The 19,420-nt window shown below is 39.8% G+C and overlaps 1 protein-coding gene across 3 annotated transcripts in view; it reads right to left on the reverse strand.

The window, feature by feature from the left end:
- The window catches only part of SLC10A7 (solute carrier family 10 member 7), a 198,738-nt gene that overhangs the window by 38,750 nt on the left and 140,568 nt on the right, over window positions 1-19,420 (reverse strand). For 2 of the 3 annotated variants that reach the window (XM_073341293.2, XM_073341295.1), the window contains 2 exons: window positions 17,077-17,112; window positions 7,344-7,427 (listed from right to left, as the gene is read on the reverse strand). In XM_073341293.2, the coding sequence (XP_073197394.1) occupies window positions 7,344-7,427; window positions 17,077-17,112 (120 nt within the window). The remainder of the gene's footprint in view (window positions 1-7,343; window positions 7,428-17,076; window positions 17,113-19,420) is intronic. The other variant, XM_073341294.2, reaches the window with a different exon arrangement.

The raw sequence follows: 19,420 nt of genomic DNA on the forward strand, positions 1-19,420 counted from the left end.
CCCTATCTGAGCACGCAATAGGGGGCACAAATCTCAGGTTGTTATAAATTATTGATCTTCAAGACCAATAAAATAAACCATGTTAGACTAATATTGCCAATTAATTATGACACACACACATACGGTAGAGAGCTGTGAACTACTGACCATGTTTGTCATAGCTCCCATGTGACCAATGTGAACTCCATTGGAAGATCCAATCTCTCATGGACGATTTCATTAAAATATTGCCAAAATATAACTAGCATGGCCCAGTTTTCCAGTTATCAGTACTTCACACCTTAATATGAGGCTTGCCAAACCTGTATGCTATTTGCTTAACATCAGGAACATAATACAACTTTAATAGATTTTGAAAATCCAGCCTCAATTACTATTATTTAAAACAAGTAGCTATTTAGTGAGCCTCTTGTTTGTTAACCCATGTACACTGTGGCCCACACTTTCAAAAGGCTTCCAATTTGTGCACTTAAGACTGCACAGTGCACCAAATAGTCATCTGTGACTATTTTTCACTGCCTTCACTGCCCACAGTTATGCATTCCTTTGACCTCCAGACTGGATTACAGTAATTTTTCATTTGAAAACACACTTGAAAGTTATAGTACATTTAATGCATTATAAGGGTGCTTGATTAGTTAGCATTAGAGCTGGCCAGAAACTAGAATTCCTGTTCCACAGGAAATTCCAAAATTAAAAAAAAAAGTTTCTAAACAGAACGAAAAATGAAATGTCAAAATCTCCTACCCTACAGGAATTCCAAAATGTTATTTACAAAAAGTCAACATGACATTTCATTTTGACCTTTTCAAAACATTTCCAATGCTTCCCTGCCAGGCAAGGAGTCAGGCAACTCAGGGATCCTGTAAGCACCAATTCAGGGGCAGACCACCTGAAGCCCTGGGAGCATGTCTACAGCAGCAAGCCTTCCAGCCAAGGCTGACAGATTTGGTTTAGTGAAGCTCATGCTAGTGCTTTAAAAATAGCTGTGTGGACAGTGCCTTGAAACATAGAACTGGAAGGGACCTCGAAAGGTCATCTAGCCCAGTCCCCTGCACTTAAGGCAGGACTATATTATCTAAACCAGTGCTTCTCAAGCTATCTGATGTGGGGGACTGGCAATTTTTTTCCCCAATGTGCGCACAGACCGGCAGCTGATGGCTCGCGGACCAGCACCAGTCCATGGACCACCACTTTGAATAGCACTGATCTAGACCATCCCTGACATTGTCTAACCTGCTCTTAAAAGTCTCCAATGATGGAGATTCCACAACCTCCCTAGACAATTTATTCCAGTACTTAACCACCCTGACAGTTAGGAAGTTTTTCCTAATGTTCAACCTAAACCTCCCTTGCTGCAATTTAAGCCCATTGTTTCTTGTCCTAACCTTAGAGGTTAAGAACAATAATTTTTCTCCCTCCTCCTTGTAAAAACCTTTTATGTACTTGAAAACTGTTATGTCCCCTCTCAGTCTTCTCTTTTCCAGACTAAACAAACCCAATTTTTTCAGTCTTCCCTCATAGGTCATGTTTTCTAGACCTTTAATCATTTTTGTTGCCCTTCTCTGGACTTTCTCCAATTTGTCTACATCTTTCCTGAAATGTGGTGCCCAGAACTGGACACAATACTCCAGATGAGGCTAATCAGCATGGAGTAGAGCAGAAGAATTACTTCTCGTGTTTCACTTACAACACTCCTGCTAATACATCCCAAAATGATGTTTGGTTTTTTTGCAACAGTGTCAACTCTTGACTCATATTTAGCTTAAGGTCCACTATGACCCCCAGATCCCTTTCCGCAGTACTCCTTCCTAAGGCAGTCATTTCCCATTTTGTATGTGTGCAACTGATTGTTCCTTCCTAAGTGGAGTACTTTGCATTTGTCCTTATTGAATTTTATCCTGTTTACTTCAGACCATTTCTCCAGTTTGTCTGGATCATTTTGAATTTTAATCCTATCCTTCAAAGCACTTGCAACCCCTCCCAGGTTGGTATCATCCGCAAACTTTATAAGTGCACTCTCTATGCCATTATCTAAATCATCGATGAAGATATTGAACAGAACCAGACCCAGAACTGATTCCAGCGGGACCCCACTCGTTATGCCCTTCCAGCATGACTGGGAACCACTGATAACTACTCTTTGGGAACGGTTTTCCAACCAGTTTTGCACCCACCTTATAATAGCTCCATCCAGGTTGCATTTCCCTAGTTTGTTTATGAGACGGTCATGTGAGACAGTATCAAAAGCTTTACTAAAATTGCAGCTCAGGCTAGGACTCGGGCGCTGAAGCCTAAGGAGAAGCCTAAGCTGCAACTTCAAGGTGCTGTCTACACTGCTATTTTTATAGTGCTGGCATGAGCCCTGCTAACCTGAGTCTCTCAACTCAGTCTGGGAACTTTCTTCTACGAGCTGTGTAGACATACTCTGGGCTGCTGAGGGGGAAGGAGTTTCAAAGCCCAGCAGGAAAGCTGGCAGGTTTAGGCTGGTTTCCAGCAGAAACCGGCCTGGCAAGCAGTTCCATTGCAAATGAACCTGGTGAAATAGTCACACACTCACACAACATTTCAATGTTGATGAATCAGCATTTTCCAATGGAAGAATGCTCCATTGGAAAATTTCTGACGAACTCCACTTACCACTGATTTCCTATTGATTTCTGTGTGCAATTGAAGGTGTTGGAATTGAGCTATAAAATCTTACTAAATATGTTTTTTGGTCCTGGCTACCTAAGACTGCCTCTCTCCCTACGCACTCTGTCAGTTAACATCAGTTACTAAAGCCGCTAACAGTCCTCAGTCTGAACATTTTAGGGCTAAAGATAAGGCGTTCCCAATGGAAAGCCTTCATCTATGGAACTTGCTCCCTTCTTTGGTCTGACAAAACCTTGATTAATTGATATTGGGGTATGTCATCTCACCTGGCAGTTGGATTCTTGTAATACAATGCATCTTTCCTGAGTAATATTTGTGCACAGATCAAAGTATTTTTGAAATTTTTTGCAATCTTTTAAGGACTCCTACCAAAATGTCTCTGGGCCTGCTACATGTAGCGCTGTGGAGGATTTCACTCTATTTAGTTTTGCTGAAATATCACTTGCTTCCAAGCACACTGGAATATTGCAATCCCCTCTTTCAATTTTCCCTGGGTCCCTGCAGGACTGAAGGATACATGAAATTTTGCTTGCTCCATTTTTACCAAAGATTTAGTTTAGTTCCAACATGCAATAAAGGTGTGACACAGAAATGCTGGTAAGAGGTTTCTCTTTATGGCCCCAATTCAAAAAAGCATTTATGCATCTCCTTGACTCAAAAGCAGTCTAATAGACTTCAATGGTTTGAGTCTCATGCTTGAAGTTAAGTATGTGCTCATATACTTCCCTGAATTGGGGCCTACTTCCTTTCCTCAGTATGTGATACGGTCAGAGTTACAAAAAGTTATACCTGTGTCACATGGCAGGGGATCAGTATTAGAGTCCGGTGGCTATCGTTACCATAGAAGTCCTCCTGGGTCTTAACTTCTTCTATCAAACAAGAATACTTTCCAAGAACCTTTTAAGGTGTACTATATGCTAGCCTTAAAATTCAGTAAAATGATTTAATATTATAGGTGTTTACATGGCAAGTTACTGTGCAGAAAGCCAGGGTGTGAATCTATAGTACACCAGCTTGCCACGCAGCAATGACCCACGTGGACACTGCTACAGTACACTTGAAGCCCTGCACTTGAAGCATACTACACTTTCGAGCAGTAACACATGAAGCCGTACTCTGGGACTTGTGCTTTGCTATAGCAGTGTCCACATGGGATTTTACTGTGTTACTGCTTCTTGGGCAGTAACTGGCCATGTAGACAAGCCCTTATAGTTAAGGTTGCACAACCCTTTCCATTATAAGGCCCTGTTTTCATTTGCTTTTATTATTGCCAAACTTTAACTGTTTGGGTTGATACAGGCCACATGTCTGCCTCAGGCTGAATTTTTTGGAAAACTTTAAACAAAATGGTCAAGCCATTTCTGAGACTGAAATTAGGGAAAACTGTGTTATTTTGACCCTGTTAATTATTTTATTTATTTATACATACATACCACTGTTTCATAGAGATGTTTTAGTCGTGCCTCCATACTTTAGAGTAGGACCTTGAAACTTGGCAGGAGGGATGCCCTGGTGTCTGGGGGTGTGCCTAGTGCTGTCTCAATGAAAGTCTGCTCAAATATGACCAAGTTATAAGTCTATGAAAAAAATCACACCTTGCATCTGCTCAGCAGAGGTTTGTTGGAGGCTGTAAATGTTATTCTCCAAAGATTCCATCGGCATGCTCCTTTCACACACAGTTCCTGCATGCTGACTGGATTACACATGCACCACCCACACAGCAACTGAGCATGCTCCATCCCTGGGCTGTAAAAGCTGAACAGCATTTTCCCCTTAGTTGCTCCTCGCAGCTGCTAAAACATGCTGTGGCGCTGTGCACCAGAAGTGAGAGGTAGGGAGACCATCTCTCGTGCTTTCAGTGACCTCCCCTCTCCCAACTAGAACATTGTCATAAATATAAAGGGAAGGGTAAACACCTTTAAAATCCCTCCTGGCCAGAGGAAAAACCCTTTCACCTGTAAAGGGTTAAGACGCTAGGATAACCTCACTGGCACCTGACCAAAATGACCAATGAGAAGACAAGACACTTTCAAAAGCTGGGAAGAGGAAGAAAAACAAAGGGTCTAGGTCTGTCTGTGTGATGCTTTTGCCGGGGACAGAACAGGAATGGAGTCTTAGAACTTAGTAAGTAATCTAGCTAGATATGCGTTTGATTATGATTTCTTTAAATGGCTGAGAAATTAAGTTGTGCTGAATAGAATGAATATTCCTGTCTGTATGTCTTTTTGTAACTTAAGGTTTTGCCGAGAGGGATTCTCTATATTTTGAATCTAATTACCCTGTAAGGTATTTACCATCCAGATTTTACAGAGGTGATTCTTTTTACTGTTTCTTCTATTAAAATGTTTCTTTTCAAGAACTGAATGCTTTTTTCATTGTTCTAAGATCCAAGGGTTTGGGTCTGTAGTCACCTGTGCAAATTGGTGAGGATTTTTACCAAACCTTCCCCAGGAAGTGGGGTGCAAGGGTTGGGAGGATTTTGGGGGGAAGACGTTTCCAAACAACGTTTTCCCAATAAACCCAGATAAACGTTTGGTGGTGGCAGTGGAAGTCCAAGGGCAAAGGGTAAAATAGTTTGTACCTTGGGGAAGTTTTAACCTAAACTGGTAAAAGTAAGCTTAGGAGGTTTTCATGCAGGTCCCCACATCTGTACTCTAGAGTTCAGAGTGGGGAAGGAACCTTGACAAACATGAACAAGAAAGAGGAAGCAGCCTTATTCAAATGCAAAGGGATGTGGTGTAGAGGGTGGTGGTGATGGAACAGGAGCCAAAATAAAGACAGGGACTGGAGCTGAGAAGCTTAGGGGCAGAAGGGTCTATAATCACTACAGCACGTTCCCCTCCCAAACCTGAAACTGATCCCAGGATTCCTGAGTCTCAACATCCCTGTGATCTCTAGAAAATAGCTGTGCATTCCCGTGGCAAAGTGTCTCTCTCATCCCCCCATCCTGAGTAACTCAGCTTTGCGGTGCCCACTGTTGCGTGGTGCCCCAGGCAACTGCTCTGCTTGCTACCCCTTAATGCTGGCCCTGGCTTTTATATGAAGAAAAACAGTTGTTGCACAGGTGGGCCATGGAGTTTTTATAGCATGTGGGTGGGCTTCAGGAAGCAAAAGGTTGAGAACTCCCTGACATTGAAGATAACTGCCTACTATTGCAACTAGATAATTAGTTAGCTCAAGTGGAAGAACTCTGTGTTGAGGATCTAAGGGTCTGAACTCTGATGATGACCCATGTGGGGGGTCAGAAATATGGTCCCACATGATGGAATTTTCTTTTCTTTTCTTTCTTTTTTCTTTTTTTTCAGTTTGCCTTTTTGAAAAAATAGGAAATTACATTAAATATCCATTAAAAGGAAGTTAAGGTTGCAAAGACCAAGCCCTCAAAAGTTAGAAGATGCCAGTGCACAGGATGCACAGTGTTCAGGAAATGAATCAGAATTGTGTGGCATATAAGGCTGTTTTCTGTCGGACCCCTGTCCATGTGTATTGCTGAAGTTGGAAAGTTTATCGTGAAAGAGGCAGGGGATTGCAGGAAAAGAAAAGATAGTCTCATGTTTAAGGCAGTTGAATACCACCCTGGAGAACTGGATTCTCTCTGCTTCTGCCACAGATTCCCATGAGATGCTGGGCAAGTTACTTGTATCGAACTTTTCACAGGTAGGCAGTTGTTGCGTGTTGTTTTCTGGGTGTCCAGCATGAGGCACCGTTGGCCAGATTTGCAAAAGGACTGAGTGTTCAGAACTGCAACTGAAGTCAATGGGAATTGTGCTTTGAATGCATAAAGTGCTATAAAATGGTAAGTATTCTGAAAAATCAGCCTGTAGGTATCTCAATTTGGGTACTCAAAAATCTGTGTGCCTCAGTTCACAATCTGTAAAATGGAGATAAAACGTCCCTATTGCACAGGACTTTTTAAAGATTCATTAATGTTTGTGAAGCGCTCAGATACTACAGTGACAAGTGTAATACAAAAGCTCAGGAGGAAATTAATTCTGTGTTCAGTGCAAGGTTAAATTGCATGCTATAAATAAGGCAGGGGCCACACACTGAATGATGAGGCTAAAATGAAATATTGAACAGCTGCTCATTCACCGAGCCATCCATCCTGTGCTCAGAATGAGGCAGAGGTTCTGTGGGAAAAAAATAGTATGTGATCACATAATTAAAGATTGTATTATAATGTGCATTCAGAAGGTGCGGGCAGCCTTAATTCTGGCATTTTCTAACTTTTGATGGCCTGACTTTAATACCTTCAAGTTCTTTTAACACAGGATTTTTTAATTAACATAATTAGCAGTAGCCATTACACAGGAAGAATTTTTTCCATCATCCAGGTAAAGGGCATATGACAAAAGAACTATAGAGTGTTCTCAAAGCTCATTTTGCATTGGGCTGCAAGTTTCTCAATCTGGACTGCAATCTTCCCCCATTTTATATTCACAAACTCTCTTCTCTCCTCTCTTCTTCTATACAACAGTGTATGTCTGCGGCAGTGAGGGTCAGATGCTCAATCTCAACAAAGATCAACGTGGCTCCAGGGAGCACTGTAGTATCTTCTCTATGATCTTAGACTCCACCATCCTGAGGCTGTGTCCTATGTGGCAGCATACTGTGTTGACAGTTTATCTTTAAGACAGCCCTCTTTATCTTATTCTTTTTTTAAAAAAAAGTATATTTAAAAGACTTACCTGTCCAATAATAAGAGGAACGACAACAGTCATAAACAGCTGTGAGAATATAGATGTAAAAGGCACAGAGGAGGATGATCCAAGCTACAAAATAAAAATAAAAATACATTGTTAATATTGAACCTTTCCTTCACATCTGTTTTGAGCTCGGCAAAAGATCTGCAATATTTACTTATATCGACTGATGTCCTGATGTATAATTTTACTTATGTGTACACACCTACTTACACACACGTGTGTAACTGTTAAGCCCAATTAATATACGTGATGTTCCACAAGTTACAAAATTAAGGACAGTCTCTGCCAGAAGAGTCTATAATCTAAAGCCCCAATTCTGCCAATATTTATCTACATACGAAAATTAATCTAGAATAAGGTAGGGTATGAATTTAAAGTGGATTAACTATGCCTGAATAACTCCATGTGTAGATGCTCTTATTCATGAATAAGAGTGTCTTATTCCGTATTGGTTTAATCCACTTCCACAGTGGATTAGCCAATTTGGAATAAGGCATTCTTATTTTGGAATGAAAACATCCACACATGGACTTAACCAGGAATAGCTACTCCGGAATAACTCTGTGTAACTCCCCAGTGTTTCCTTCTACACCAGCCTATTTGGATGTGGCACAGCGGCCCCTGCTGTGGCACATACTGGGTATGCATGAGCTCATGTGCTGCTGTTCCATCTGTGACCTCACATGGGACTGCAGTATCAGGGAGAATCTTGCCTGGACATTTTCCGAAGGAGAAATTTCATCCTTTTTGCACATGAACCTCTCAACCTCCAATTTTAAGCAAATGTGAACAGAGAGGTAGAGCCCTGGTTCCTTGCAGAAATTCCATTGCAGATTAACCAAAATCTCATCACACAATACACAGCCTCCAGGGTGGATTTGCTCTTCTAATGATCCCTGTAACAACTTTTGAAGCATTAAAAGGTTAATAAGTTTTCAAACCCTATTTTGACACTACTTTTGGGCTGGAGAGTTAAAAGCATTAACGACGGTATGTTCAAATAAGCTTTTTCAAGTGAAAATGAAGATTTTAAAACTTTAAAAGCAACCACAGAGAAGTAAATCAAAATGGGTGGTCAGGATTCCAGAACCCTTCACTTTGCTTCCTGAGGCTACAATACTTTTACAGTAACAACACTGTATTTGTGTGAAGGATTCACTGACTTATCTGAATGTTTGAACGTTTTATGTCAATTAGACGTAGTGTATAATCACATTCCAAGTCACGAATCAAAAGATGTCTGACAATAGAAAATATTGCTGAAAAAGACAGCCATTTAGACACCAATATTCTTGCCATCTTTTCAAACTATTATTTCAAATGTAGCATTTCCAAGCACAGAATCTGCATTTGAAAGGAATCTCAAGGCTTCAGATTAAAGGCAGTTGTGGACTCATCAGCACAGATGTCAAGTTTTTTAAGAAAAGGAAACTGAATTATAGTGGGTGAGGGATGGGAGACGAAAAGGGAGCCATATCACAAACAAATATACCTATGAGAAACAAATTATTTTATACAAAGCAATGATCTTCCAAACCAGAGCTTTAAAAGTTCAGCTCTTTCATGACAAATGTGAATAACCACTTTGACACCCCCCGTTTTTGACAAGTGCATGCACCTGGCCCTGTCTTGTATCCTAGTGCCTTTTATTCATACATAGTTAGTTACAGTGCCAGCCTTCTCTCCCCCACTCAGGGTACTGCCGTTATTCCTTCCTCAAAGATAGATTCCTGGTTTCTTGTTTCCCTTACCCACTCTACAATGATGTCACTGGTGGCATTTTATCATTGTCAAGTCCCAGAAAAAAAGGTCTATAAGCTTAAAGACAACAGGCCAGATCCTCAGCTGGTGTAAACTATCACAGCTCCATTAAAGAGCTGGCCCTGAATCTATGTCCAGAGGATACAGAAGACAGGAGGAAGGAGGAATTTTCATTCATGCAAAATAAGTACACTTTTCAGCCCCTGATCAATGACACAATCTGGCCACTGATAAGTGAATCTCAGATGATTCAGATTCTGAGATGATGCTTAACTAAGCCTTATCAAAACTATCTGGACATACATAGTATGCAAAATTAGACTGAAAATCTCACAAGAACACGTTCCTTCTTGATCACCCGCACTTGCTGTTTCCAGATTTTACTGTACTTTGGGACTTATGGTCTCATCTATTAGCAGAGAGCTAAAATGAGCTAGATTGAGGAAAAAACGTGAAGTAAGGAGCTATTCAAACTTCTCCAAATCTTAAGTTAATGGTAGACGACCGGCTACTCTCCTTAACATCATAACCCCAACACCTAAGAATGAGCTGCCTTTTTTGTTTGTTTGAGAAAGCCAAATAGAAGGAACATTTCTTAAACAACTTTGGGAATAAAATAATACCAATCAGGTATTAATAGCTGTAAAAATGTGACTGGATTTTCTTATCACTTATTTTCCATTTAACTTGTTACATAAATTGTGGAGATCAAGTTTAGCATTTAATCACATCTCATCACAAGTCTGTCTTTCAAAATATTGAAAAATTGATTTGCCAGTATAATCATAGAATCATAGAATATCAGGGTTGGAAGGGACCCCAGAAGGTCATCTAGTCCAACCCCCTGCTCAAAGCAGGACCAATTCCCAGTTAAATCATCCCAGCCAGGGCTTTGTCAAGCCTGACCTTAAAAACCTCGAAGGAAGGAGATTCTACCACCTCCCTAGGTAACGCATTCCAGTGTTTCACCATCCTCCTAGTGAAAAAGTTTTTCCTAATATCCAATCTAAACCTCCCCCACTGCAACTTGACTTGTTTTATATTTCATTTTAAAACAATAATTCTTTGCACAGGCATGTGATTTTTATTTAATGGATACCTTGTTTATATGTACTGTATAGCCTGTGTTCTTCTGGATATCTATGTCTGAATATGGTGCTCATTAACAGCACAGGCTTATGAAGCACTAACTAGAATCAGACAAGGGGACCAGTTTGAGTAGTCCCTATTCACTTAAATAGACCCATTGACTTAAACGGGATAACTCACAGGAGTAAGGAATGAACACATGAATAAGGGTTTGCAGGGTAAGGCCATATTGGGAGCAAGTTCCAGGCGAGTTTCTCCACACAATCCTGTCACTGTGCAGTACTTAAACTTGACCTGCAATGCTCCTGCTACTCCAGCCCTAGACCTCTCAGCTCCAGAGACTGCCAATTTTAACAACACCTGCCAAATTATTTAGTGGGTTTGTTTATAGCAGAGTTCACAGGAGAGACACGGACTGAGCCTGAAGTGATAGGATATAATTAACTTTTTGTTGTATAAAGGAATCCTCCTCGCATGAAAATGAGAACACTCTGCACTTCCAATCCTATCCTAACTCCACATGACAGGTGGTCAATCTTCTTTTTTCTGGCTGCCAAGGCAGATATCACAGCTGGGGTGTCCTCCCCAAGGAAGAGGCTACACCCAGAACTGCCACAGACTCAGAACAAACACCTCCTGCCAGTCGTACCAAATTACAATCCAGTGCCACATTTGCTGCCCGTATTGAGTCCACTTCAGAGGAAATCTTGCCCGTATTGAGTCCACTTCAGAGGAAATCTGGGCTCTCTGCTCTACAGCATTTTCTTGTACTTAACATGTTTTTCCAGGCTGTGTCCTCAGACTCTACTAAGTACACTGTTAGCCAGCTTGAGCCTTCTCCCTTGCTGAGCACCCCAAGAATCTGTGCAAGCCTCACCAAAGATAATTAGGGTGGGGAAGGTGGTAAAAAGAAGAGATGACAGACTGGAAGGGTCATTGGCCTTTTGAGTTTGTGGTGCAATTTGCAGACTCCTGCAATATTTTGTGAGTTTTCTATTTAGAGGTAAATGTATTCTATCAGCCATAAAAACAATTTTAGTTTAATAGGCAGAAGACATCTTTAAAAGACTCTCCATGTGTTTTAAAGTGATATCTGGTATACAATTACAAAAGTAGAGACAAGTGGAATAGAAAGTCCTCCACAGAAATTGTACAGATATTAGATTCCTCTACCTTTGCAGATGTGCAATTATCTATATATGTGGTAGGGGATGGGAGGATTTGTATTGTTGTTTGGTCACTAAAAAAGAAGTATAATGTAAGGCAGTCAAAAGTTAGTCTGACACAAAGGCACATAGAGTTTGATGCAAAGCTCACTGAAGTCAATAGAAAGATTTCCACTGATCATTTCATTCCTCAGAGATTAAGAAGGAAATTAATCTGTATACGAAATAGATATTATAGACAAGGTAGTAAGAAGATGGTGCACTTTAAATCATTCAGATGAAATAATTGACCTGTAAACAGTTAATGCACTGTATCGTCTTCCTCACTCCCACAATCAACCTGTTGTCACACACCAGTGACATACATTAGCCACAACTTCTGTGTCTTCTCAGCTATTAGTATATTATTTAACAATTCATTCTTCAGTTGACCGGCAATCAGCCTTCACTTGTCAAGAACTCACAAAAAATGAATGTGTGTATGTTCTATGATACTGAAAAAGGGAAGCTATTTTACCAGGGAAATAAGGAAACAAAGTACAGTTCAAAGAAATCCAGGTTGTTTTTCCTGAAAATCTGAGAAATCCAGCATTTTGAGGAACAGTAGTTTCATTTAAAGACTGTTAACATAAAGCAAATGTTAAAAGATAATAAAACTTTAATATTTATGGCAACATGTAGTTTTACTCATGTTCCTTTTCAGTAGTCCTTTCCTCCAAGATGTTTAAACTGAAGTTTTCTCCCCTTGACTGAGCTGGGATTCTTTCACTAATACTATATTCTAATATTTGTAGTATCACTGTTCACAAGCACCCCATCAAAATGACTGATATAACATACAGAACATAGGAAAAAAATCACTGAATAAATCAAGTAGAAGGAGCAAGCTGATTAGGAAGTAGAAAAGCTTCTACTTCAACACCTGTATCATGGTAATCACCTTTGATAGTATGGCAAATACAGAAGTAGTACATGACACTTACATGGAGTTTTGCTAAGTATATTTTCACAAACGTACATGAGTGTTGCAAGGGCTTTTTAACATTCCAGGTTGAAGTGGTTTTGCAGGCAAGCTTTGAAGACTGACGTACACAAGAATGTAAAATACACACTTAGCCCAACGTTTCTTTGGTGACTTCAGTAAAGATATATAGATTCATACATCTTTGTATTTGTTACTTTGTTATCCAACCAACCATACTTCCATAAATTAAAGAGAGTACCTAGCATCCGTTCATACACAATAGTGGTAATAATTTCAAGACCACGGCAGAGTTGTAATGTAATATCATAAAAAAGTGCAAAAAGTAAACAAAGTAAAATTTTGTTTTCATAAACATTCAAATGATTTGTTATATTGTGGTACCAAATACATTGTGATTAATCAGCTATGTTTTATTATGTCAGCACTACTGTAGCAAAGTAAAATCTCAGAGCTATATTGTTCTACCCCTGAATAGGGGCATAAGAGCAGGAGCAATATAAGGAGCTTCCAACCTCCTCAGCTGAGCATAACTGCAAGTCCATGTACTCGTCCAAGGGCAGGACCAGAGAGAATAGTGGTGCTAGCCATCCCAAGAGGGATGAGAGGAGGGGCAGAGCCATTTTCATATAGAACCTGGCACTTGTGGCACAACAGCTATGCTCTCCCTGCTCCCAGGGGAGCTCCAAGAGACTGTTTTCCTGAGGCATTCAGCTCTTCCCCCACCTGGGGCAGTGCTTACAAGGCACAGTCCAGCCCTTAAAAAAGATATAGACACAAATACAAACATACAGTACACATACTGTCTTAATGATGTTATATTTTAAGGAGACACAGGAGTGATGATGTAGTTAAAAGTGTTCCAGAGTGCTGTGCTTCTCTCTTTCAGATGAGACATAAAAACAATGGTGCTGACAACTTGAGGTTATTAAAGAGATCACAGCACTATTACCTTCACAGCATGATGTTACAATTTGTTTAACTGTCTTTTATTAACGTAAATGTGCCCAGAAGCTTTGGCAATGGCAGCATATTTTTAGAATTCAAATAATAAATGTTCACAAGAGTATAGGTGTTAGCCTTAGTGTTCCAGCCAAATTGTAAGTTGAGGGCTTGATTCCTGCACCCTTACTCATGTTAAGTAGAATTGTACTCTGCAAGACAAAAAAAACCTGTTCAAGAAATACAATGCTAATCAACTTAAGTAGGGGTGCCACATTTGGGATTCAAGTAATTACATTCTGCTTACCTAAATTCTCTCTGTTGTTTCACTAGATATTGTTCATCACTTCCTAACATAAACTGTTCTTCATCGTTATTGTGTGCTATTAACATTTGCTCTGTTTCACCTGAGAGGAGGTGGCAGTTATTTCAGTATTCACAGCAAAGGATACAGCTTCTATAACCAGTCAGCAAAGGCATTGTAAGGCACTGTGCAATCCATTTAGATGAATACGGATTATTATAAATGTAGTATCATTACTGCTACTGGGAAAAGTACAGACATTAGTTGAAAACAGAGAACAAAGTAATAAGATAATTGTAAACATAAGGTACTGCTCCATACCCACATGATGGGACAAAGCCTGGGGAATTAAACTACCAACTCTCTAAATTCTACATTGTGACAATTATTCATCATTAGTAGAGAAATTCCCCCAAAAGGAGATTTCTTCTTGTCTATGTGAATTCTTAGCTTACTATTTTTCTGAATTTTTTTTAAAACAGCTTAAAAAACTGGCTCTTCAGTTTAAAAATCTTGATTACTATACTGCCACTACTGGTTTCACTTAAATATCTAACCTGACACAAGGAAAGTAGGAACTTGTCGTGTGTGCTCTAGTATATAGGATCCCATATCCCTCTAATAAAACCTTGCAAAATGTTGCAAAGAAAGGAGAATGGCATATTCCCATGTTAACTTGCAACCAATGGGTCTCAGAGTGCTTTATGTTTAAACCCTTTTCTGCTCATCACATATATGAATGCAAATGTGTATTGTTTATGCTACACTGATCCTTTATAACACGATCCTTGGGAATCCAACATCATAAGTGTTAAAAATAACAGTTATAATGAGGACAACAATACCGGGGTTTAATGCAGCTGGAAGCCAAGGTTCTATAGCTTCCTATTACAGTGATAATCAGTGATGCTTATGACGGTTGCTATCCTTTAAAATCTAACAAAGGGTACCTACAAAGAAAGTCTGCTAACTGAGGGTACAATATATGAGGTTTCATAAAATCAGTCTTCAAATCTCAGACCATTTTGCTAAATAAGCTTTATATAATAAGTTTGGTAGCAGAAGTATTCTCTTCAGAAATGTGACTGAATCTTATATTTAACACCATTCATTTAGGGAAATAAATTATTTGCAGGAAATATATAATTTATAACAAGCTTTCACTCTTCTTCCATTTGTCTACTTCAACATGTCTTTAACAACTTTGTTAAAACAACTCATGTTTGCATTAACAGACATTTATAAACAAAGGAAGCAGTTCAAAACATTATATACTGTCAGAAATTAACATGGGGCGCACAGAGGGAAAAATTTAAACTGTGACCATCTAGGGCCAAGCTATCTAAAGAAAACAAAAGAACAAGTTAATAAATAATCATTTAAGTGTATTCTGGTAGCACTCAGAAAGCGTTAGGCACTGTTTACACATACAGGCCTTGCCTTAAGAGCTTATGGTAGTCTTATAAATATTATTACTATAATATAGTATTCTAATGATAGTATTATTACTCTGTTGGAGCATGGCCATTGCTTTATTAACACTAGCGAGCATCATAGGCCTGATCCAAAGCCCACTGAAGTGCTTTTGAAAACCATTCAGTGTCCATCGAAATCAACATAAATACAACCAGTGTTCGCTTAACTCCAACGAGAGTTTTACCTTGGTGCTGAGTGTTTTTGAAAATTCCATCCAACATGAATAGAGTATCAAAGGACAAATCATCCCTTGTCACACACTAGACTTTTATACATCAATAAATCCCACAGAATCATGGCTCAAGTTTTGAACACTGTGATAATAAAAGAATCTGCAGCTTTTGCAGAATTTAGTCCACACATTTTGTTTAGAGCTTTGTTAAGAAGTGACAACTTCTTTTTCTTCCCGAGAGCAAACTGCTCAGAGTGCTACAAATAGTAGTACGGTGAATAATAAACAGTTAAGTGGCACAGTGTTCCACTAGTAACTTCAGCACTGATTGGAAGCACGCATGCCTATTCTCTGGCTCCTATTTCTTCTTGAACATTAGAGACTTTTACAACTTGCTACAAGATGAAATAGAAGATGAGATACAAGATGAAAAACGTCACGGCTGACTACTAGCTGGCTGGAGTATTTTGTTACCTAATCTTTTATTTGCCCATAAAGAGATGTCACTGACATAAATCGAGACTTTATCTTGTTTCAAAAGTTGTACGATTGAAAAATTAAATAAATTTCAGGTTTTACGAAAAATGCGCCTTCCCCCAGGCTCCGTTTCAAAAACATCCTATCTCAGTTGGGGTACAAGGGTTCAAGACGTCACTTAGAAAGTGAAAAAGATGCTCATGTTCAAGGTAATAAAACCAAAAGTTTTTCTCTTTTTAAAATGGGATTTTGGTCTTGTAACTCCACCCCTCTGGAAGAATTACCGTCTATCAGGGAGAGCAGAAGAGGGGCAGACAGTGAGGAGAGTAGTAGCAGACCATCCGGAAGCAATTCCTTCCCTCTTCCTTATAAGGAAGTCATATTAGCTCTGTCTGTGAACAGGTGTCTTTCATAACCTACACTAAAACACAGTTTACACACCGTGAGTCCATACTTACAACCCTTTCCGGGGGTTTGATTGTCATAATACAGAAATTAACAGTAAGACAACAAAGTTCAACTTAAACCTTCGTGACAGGCTTGGCCGCTCCTCAGGACTTCTCAGCCCATACCCTATATCTCCTCTCCCCAGAGAGCAACATACCTCAGTGGTTCCATGAAACCCATGTATCCTGTTGCCAGCAGGATCAACACCTGCTAAATGATATTAGATATTTCAGGGAAACACTGCCAGCCTGTTACAGGGTCACTCACTGTGTAATGACGAATAAACATCACTTGCAACCAGATCTCTGTCTGCTTCCATGAACTGTAAGTAACCAAGACCCTGACGGATGACCAACGACTGAGTAAGACTTGAACAAACAAGAGTCAACAAGGTTCTTGTTAGTGGCACCCAATGGCTTCAGTAATTTGTCATCCCCTTTCCAATCTCTCACACACCTCTAACACAAAAATACCCATAGGTTTTAGTTGCCCAAATGTAAGACTGCATTTACCTGGCCAAACAGTCAGACGTGAGGCCCATTTTGGCTCATTATGATCCCATGCTACCCCAGCACATGCTATAAGATAGCTCTCCTACTGGGGTAAGCATTTTGTCATTGCAAACATGTGTGTTTGGCTCAGCTTGTCTGATTGTGATACTGTCAGATGAGCAGGCTCACACCCCCTTATAAAAGGAAGCAGTGGGCACTGTGTTTGCTGTGACACATTTTTATTTATTACCAGTTTGGAAGAAGTCTGTCCCAAATACTGACCACAACTCCTTTTGAGTATCAAAACAATGTAAAAATCAATGAAACTTCTGGTTTACAGTATATTTTTTAATAAGTGGTAAGTTACTTTAAAAAAAGGGATTGGAGTCTTAATATCAAAATACTCACAAAAAGCAGCAGTAGAAGTGGAGTTATAATGATACCCTGGAAGAAATAAAAGAATGTTTTATTAGCCAGGAAAGCAGAATCTTCTCTTTGTCATCTTAAACCCTGATGCATGGAAATACATAGATTTTGTTAAATTAAAGCAAGGCTAAATGATAACGAAAGGAAACGTTTAGCTTCATTCTTTACTGTACAGATTCTTTAGCATCTGTATAGGAATAATTTCTACTTACTGTAGCCAGAAGTTTAAATAATATTCCTCAGACCCAGCTTTCTTCTTTTTAGACTGAAGACTTCCTTTCTCAAACTATACACAATATAGAAGTTCAGACTAGTATCTTGTGAAGATTTCCCCACCAATATGTTGTACTCTCACTTGGTTAAGATGCCCCTCCCGTCGGGGAGACAGGTGGTTCAGTCCCACACTGCCTAATTCATGGTCCTCTCTTGAGCAAAAGCTCCATCAGCTGTGATGAATTAGGTGTCCTGATTTTATAATGTAAACTAATATCCCCTAGGAAATGAGCTGAGATCTCAAAACTCATTTCACTTGATTAGACTCCATGTCTCAATGGAGAAAGGCAAGTCTTTCATCTAATTTAGTCACACAGGACCACCTCAGCTCTCCACATCCCCCAGGCAGAGAAGGCAAAAGATTTGTTTTCTTCACTGACAGGGAACAGGTTTAAGGCTCATGACTGGACAAAATACAAGATTTTAAGTTTCATGAAAGAAAATCTTAAAATGAATTGTTTGGGTTGGGAGTTAACATGGCATGCTTCACTTTCATAGCTGCAAGTGGTATGTCTCCCTAACCCCTCCATCATACTTCAATATTTTCTCAAGATTTAATAAAAGCAGTTTGTCATTTAATGCATATTCATTCACAAGTCCCACTTCGAACTTCTTTTGTAAACAAAGATTATTTTTCTTCCTAGTATTTATCAGATACCATTATTCCATTAATGAGACCCACTCACAAACTCAATATATTTTCCAAGGGCAAGATGCCAACCCACTTATACAAATCTAGAATGATAATTTTCCCACATATTCTTGGTTTCAATCAAGTGAAAAATACAAGTTAAAAGCAGTGCTCCCTTTTTGGTAATTTTTTTTTGTCATAATACAGCTTTACTCTGGCTCTTCAAAGCTGTTAAAATCCAATATAAAACTCTCTCTTTATCTGATGTATTTGTATTATAGCAGCACCAACAGGCCCCAAGCAGGAGAAACTATTGAACCAGACACTTATGAACAAACAGGAAGACACGGTTCTTGCTCTGAAGTGCCTTCTTTAAAACAAGATGCAACAAGTGAGAAACAGGAGGGGACAAAGGACAAGGAAAAGAGGAATAAGAACAGAAGGTAACAGGCTAGCTGCACCAACTTGAAAGTTACACATTATTTTAAAGTATTTCTTGAAATAAATAAATGATATATCCTGTCTTTGATTGCTTCTCAATCTAGCCATCATTTGTCAGCTGACTTGTTGTGCGTGTCCCAGCAGACGTGGATCCTGGAAGGACAGCAAGCAATGGCTTTAAGGATTACTCCAGGGGTGGCGTTCCCTGTGTGAGGAGCAGCATGGAAGAAAATGCAGCAATGTTTGTTGGAAAAGTAGACACATGGGTGTTCAAGGACGGCAAAATTTGGGTGCAGGAAGCAGCAGGCGGGGGTTGTGGGATGTAATAAGAGCTGAGCAGTTATTATGCAAAGTAGTTGTTACAACACCTGAAATGATGGCCTATCGAGAACAACTTTATAGAGTGAATGTAATGCAGTCATTCCAGTATAATGTGCCACATAACACACTCTTAGAGTTTTATTAGACACTGTTGAGTATGTGGGGCTAGATCCCCCTCTTCCCCTCCTGTGTATAAGAAATACTTCGCACTGCCAAGTACCTGAAACTTCCCCTGGCATAAAGGAATCCCCAGATGGTATAAAGCTAGCATAGCTGGCTCTATGATGCCCACTTCTAGACCCAAGCACGGGGGATTGTCAGGCGTGGAGGTGATGTACCCAAAACGATTCTCCCGGTAGAACAGTCCACTGGTGTAACAAGGTTACTCTAAGGTGCTGAATTAGGGCCTGGCCAGCCCTAAAATTTGGGGAGCAGAAAGGTGGCTTGTATGACTGCATGGTGAGGGGGTTCCATGACATCCCTCATCCTGGGCAGCCTGTGTGACATACAGAAGGCTTGCGATGGAGCAGTGCAATGACTGCTCTGTCCATGTGCCTGGGTTGTATATCATCCCAAAGACAGCAGGGAGGTGGAGGGGCCACATCCCTGCTCCTGCAACAGCCTGCAAATTTGACTAACTCCTCACAATGTGTGGAGGCG

Source organism: Lepidochelys kempii, chromosome 4 (assembly GCF_965140285.1).
Source record: "Lepidochelys kempii isolate rLepKem1 chromosome 4, rLepKem1.hap1, whole genome shotgun sequence".
Classification (NCBI taxonomy): Eukaryota; Metazoa; Chordata; order Testudines; family Cheloniidae; genus Lepidochelys; species Lepidochelys kempii.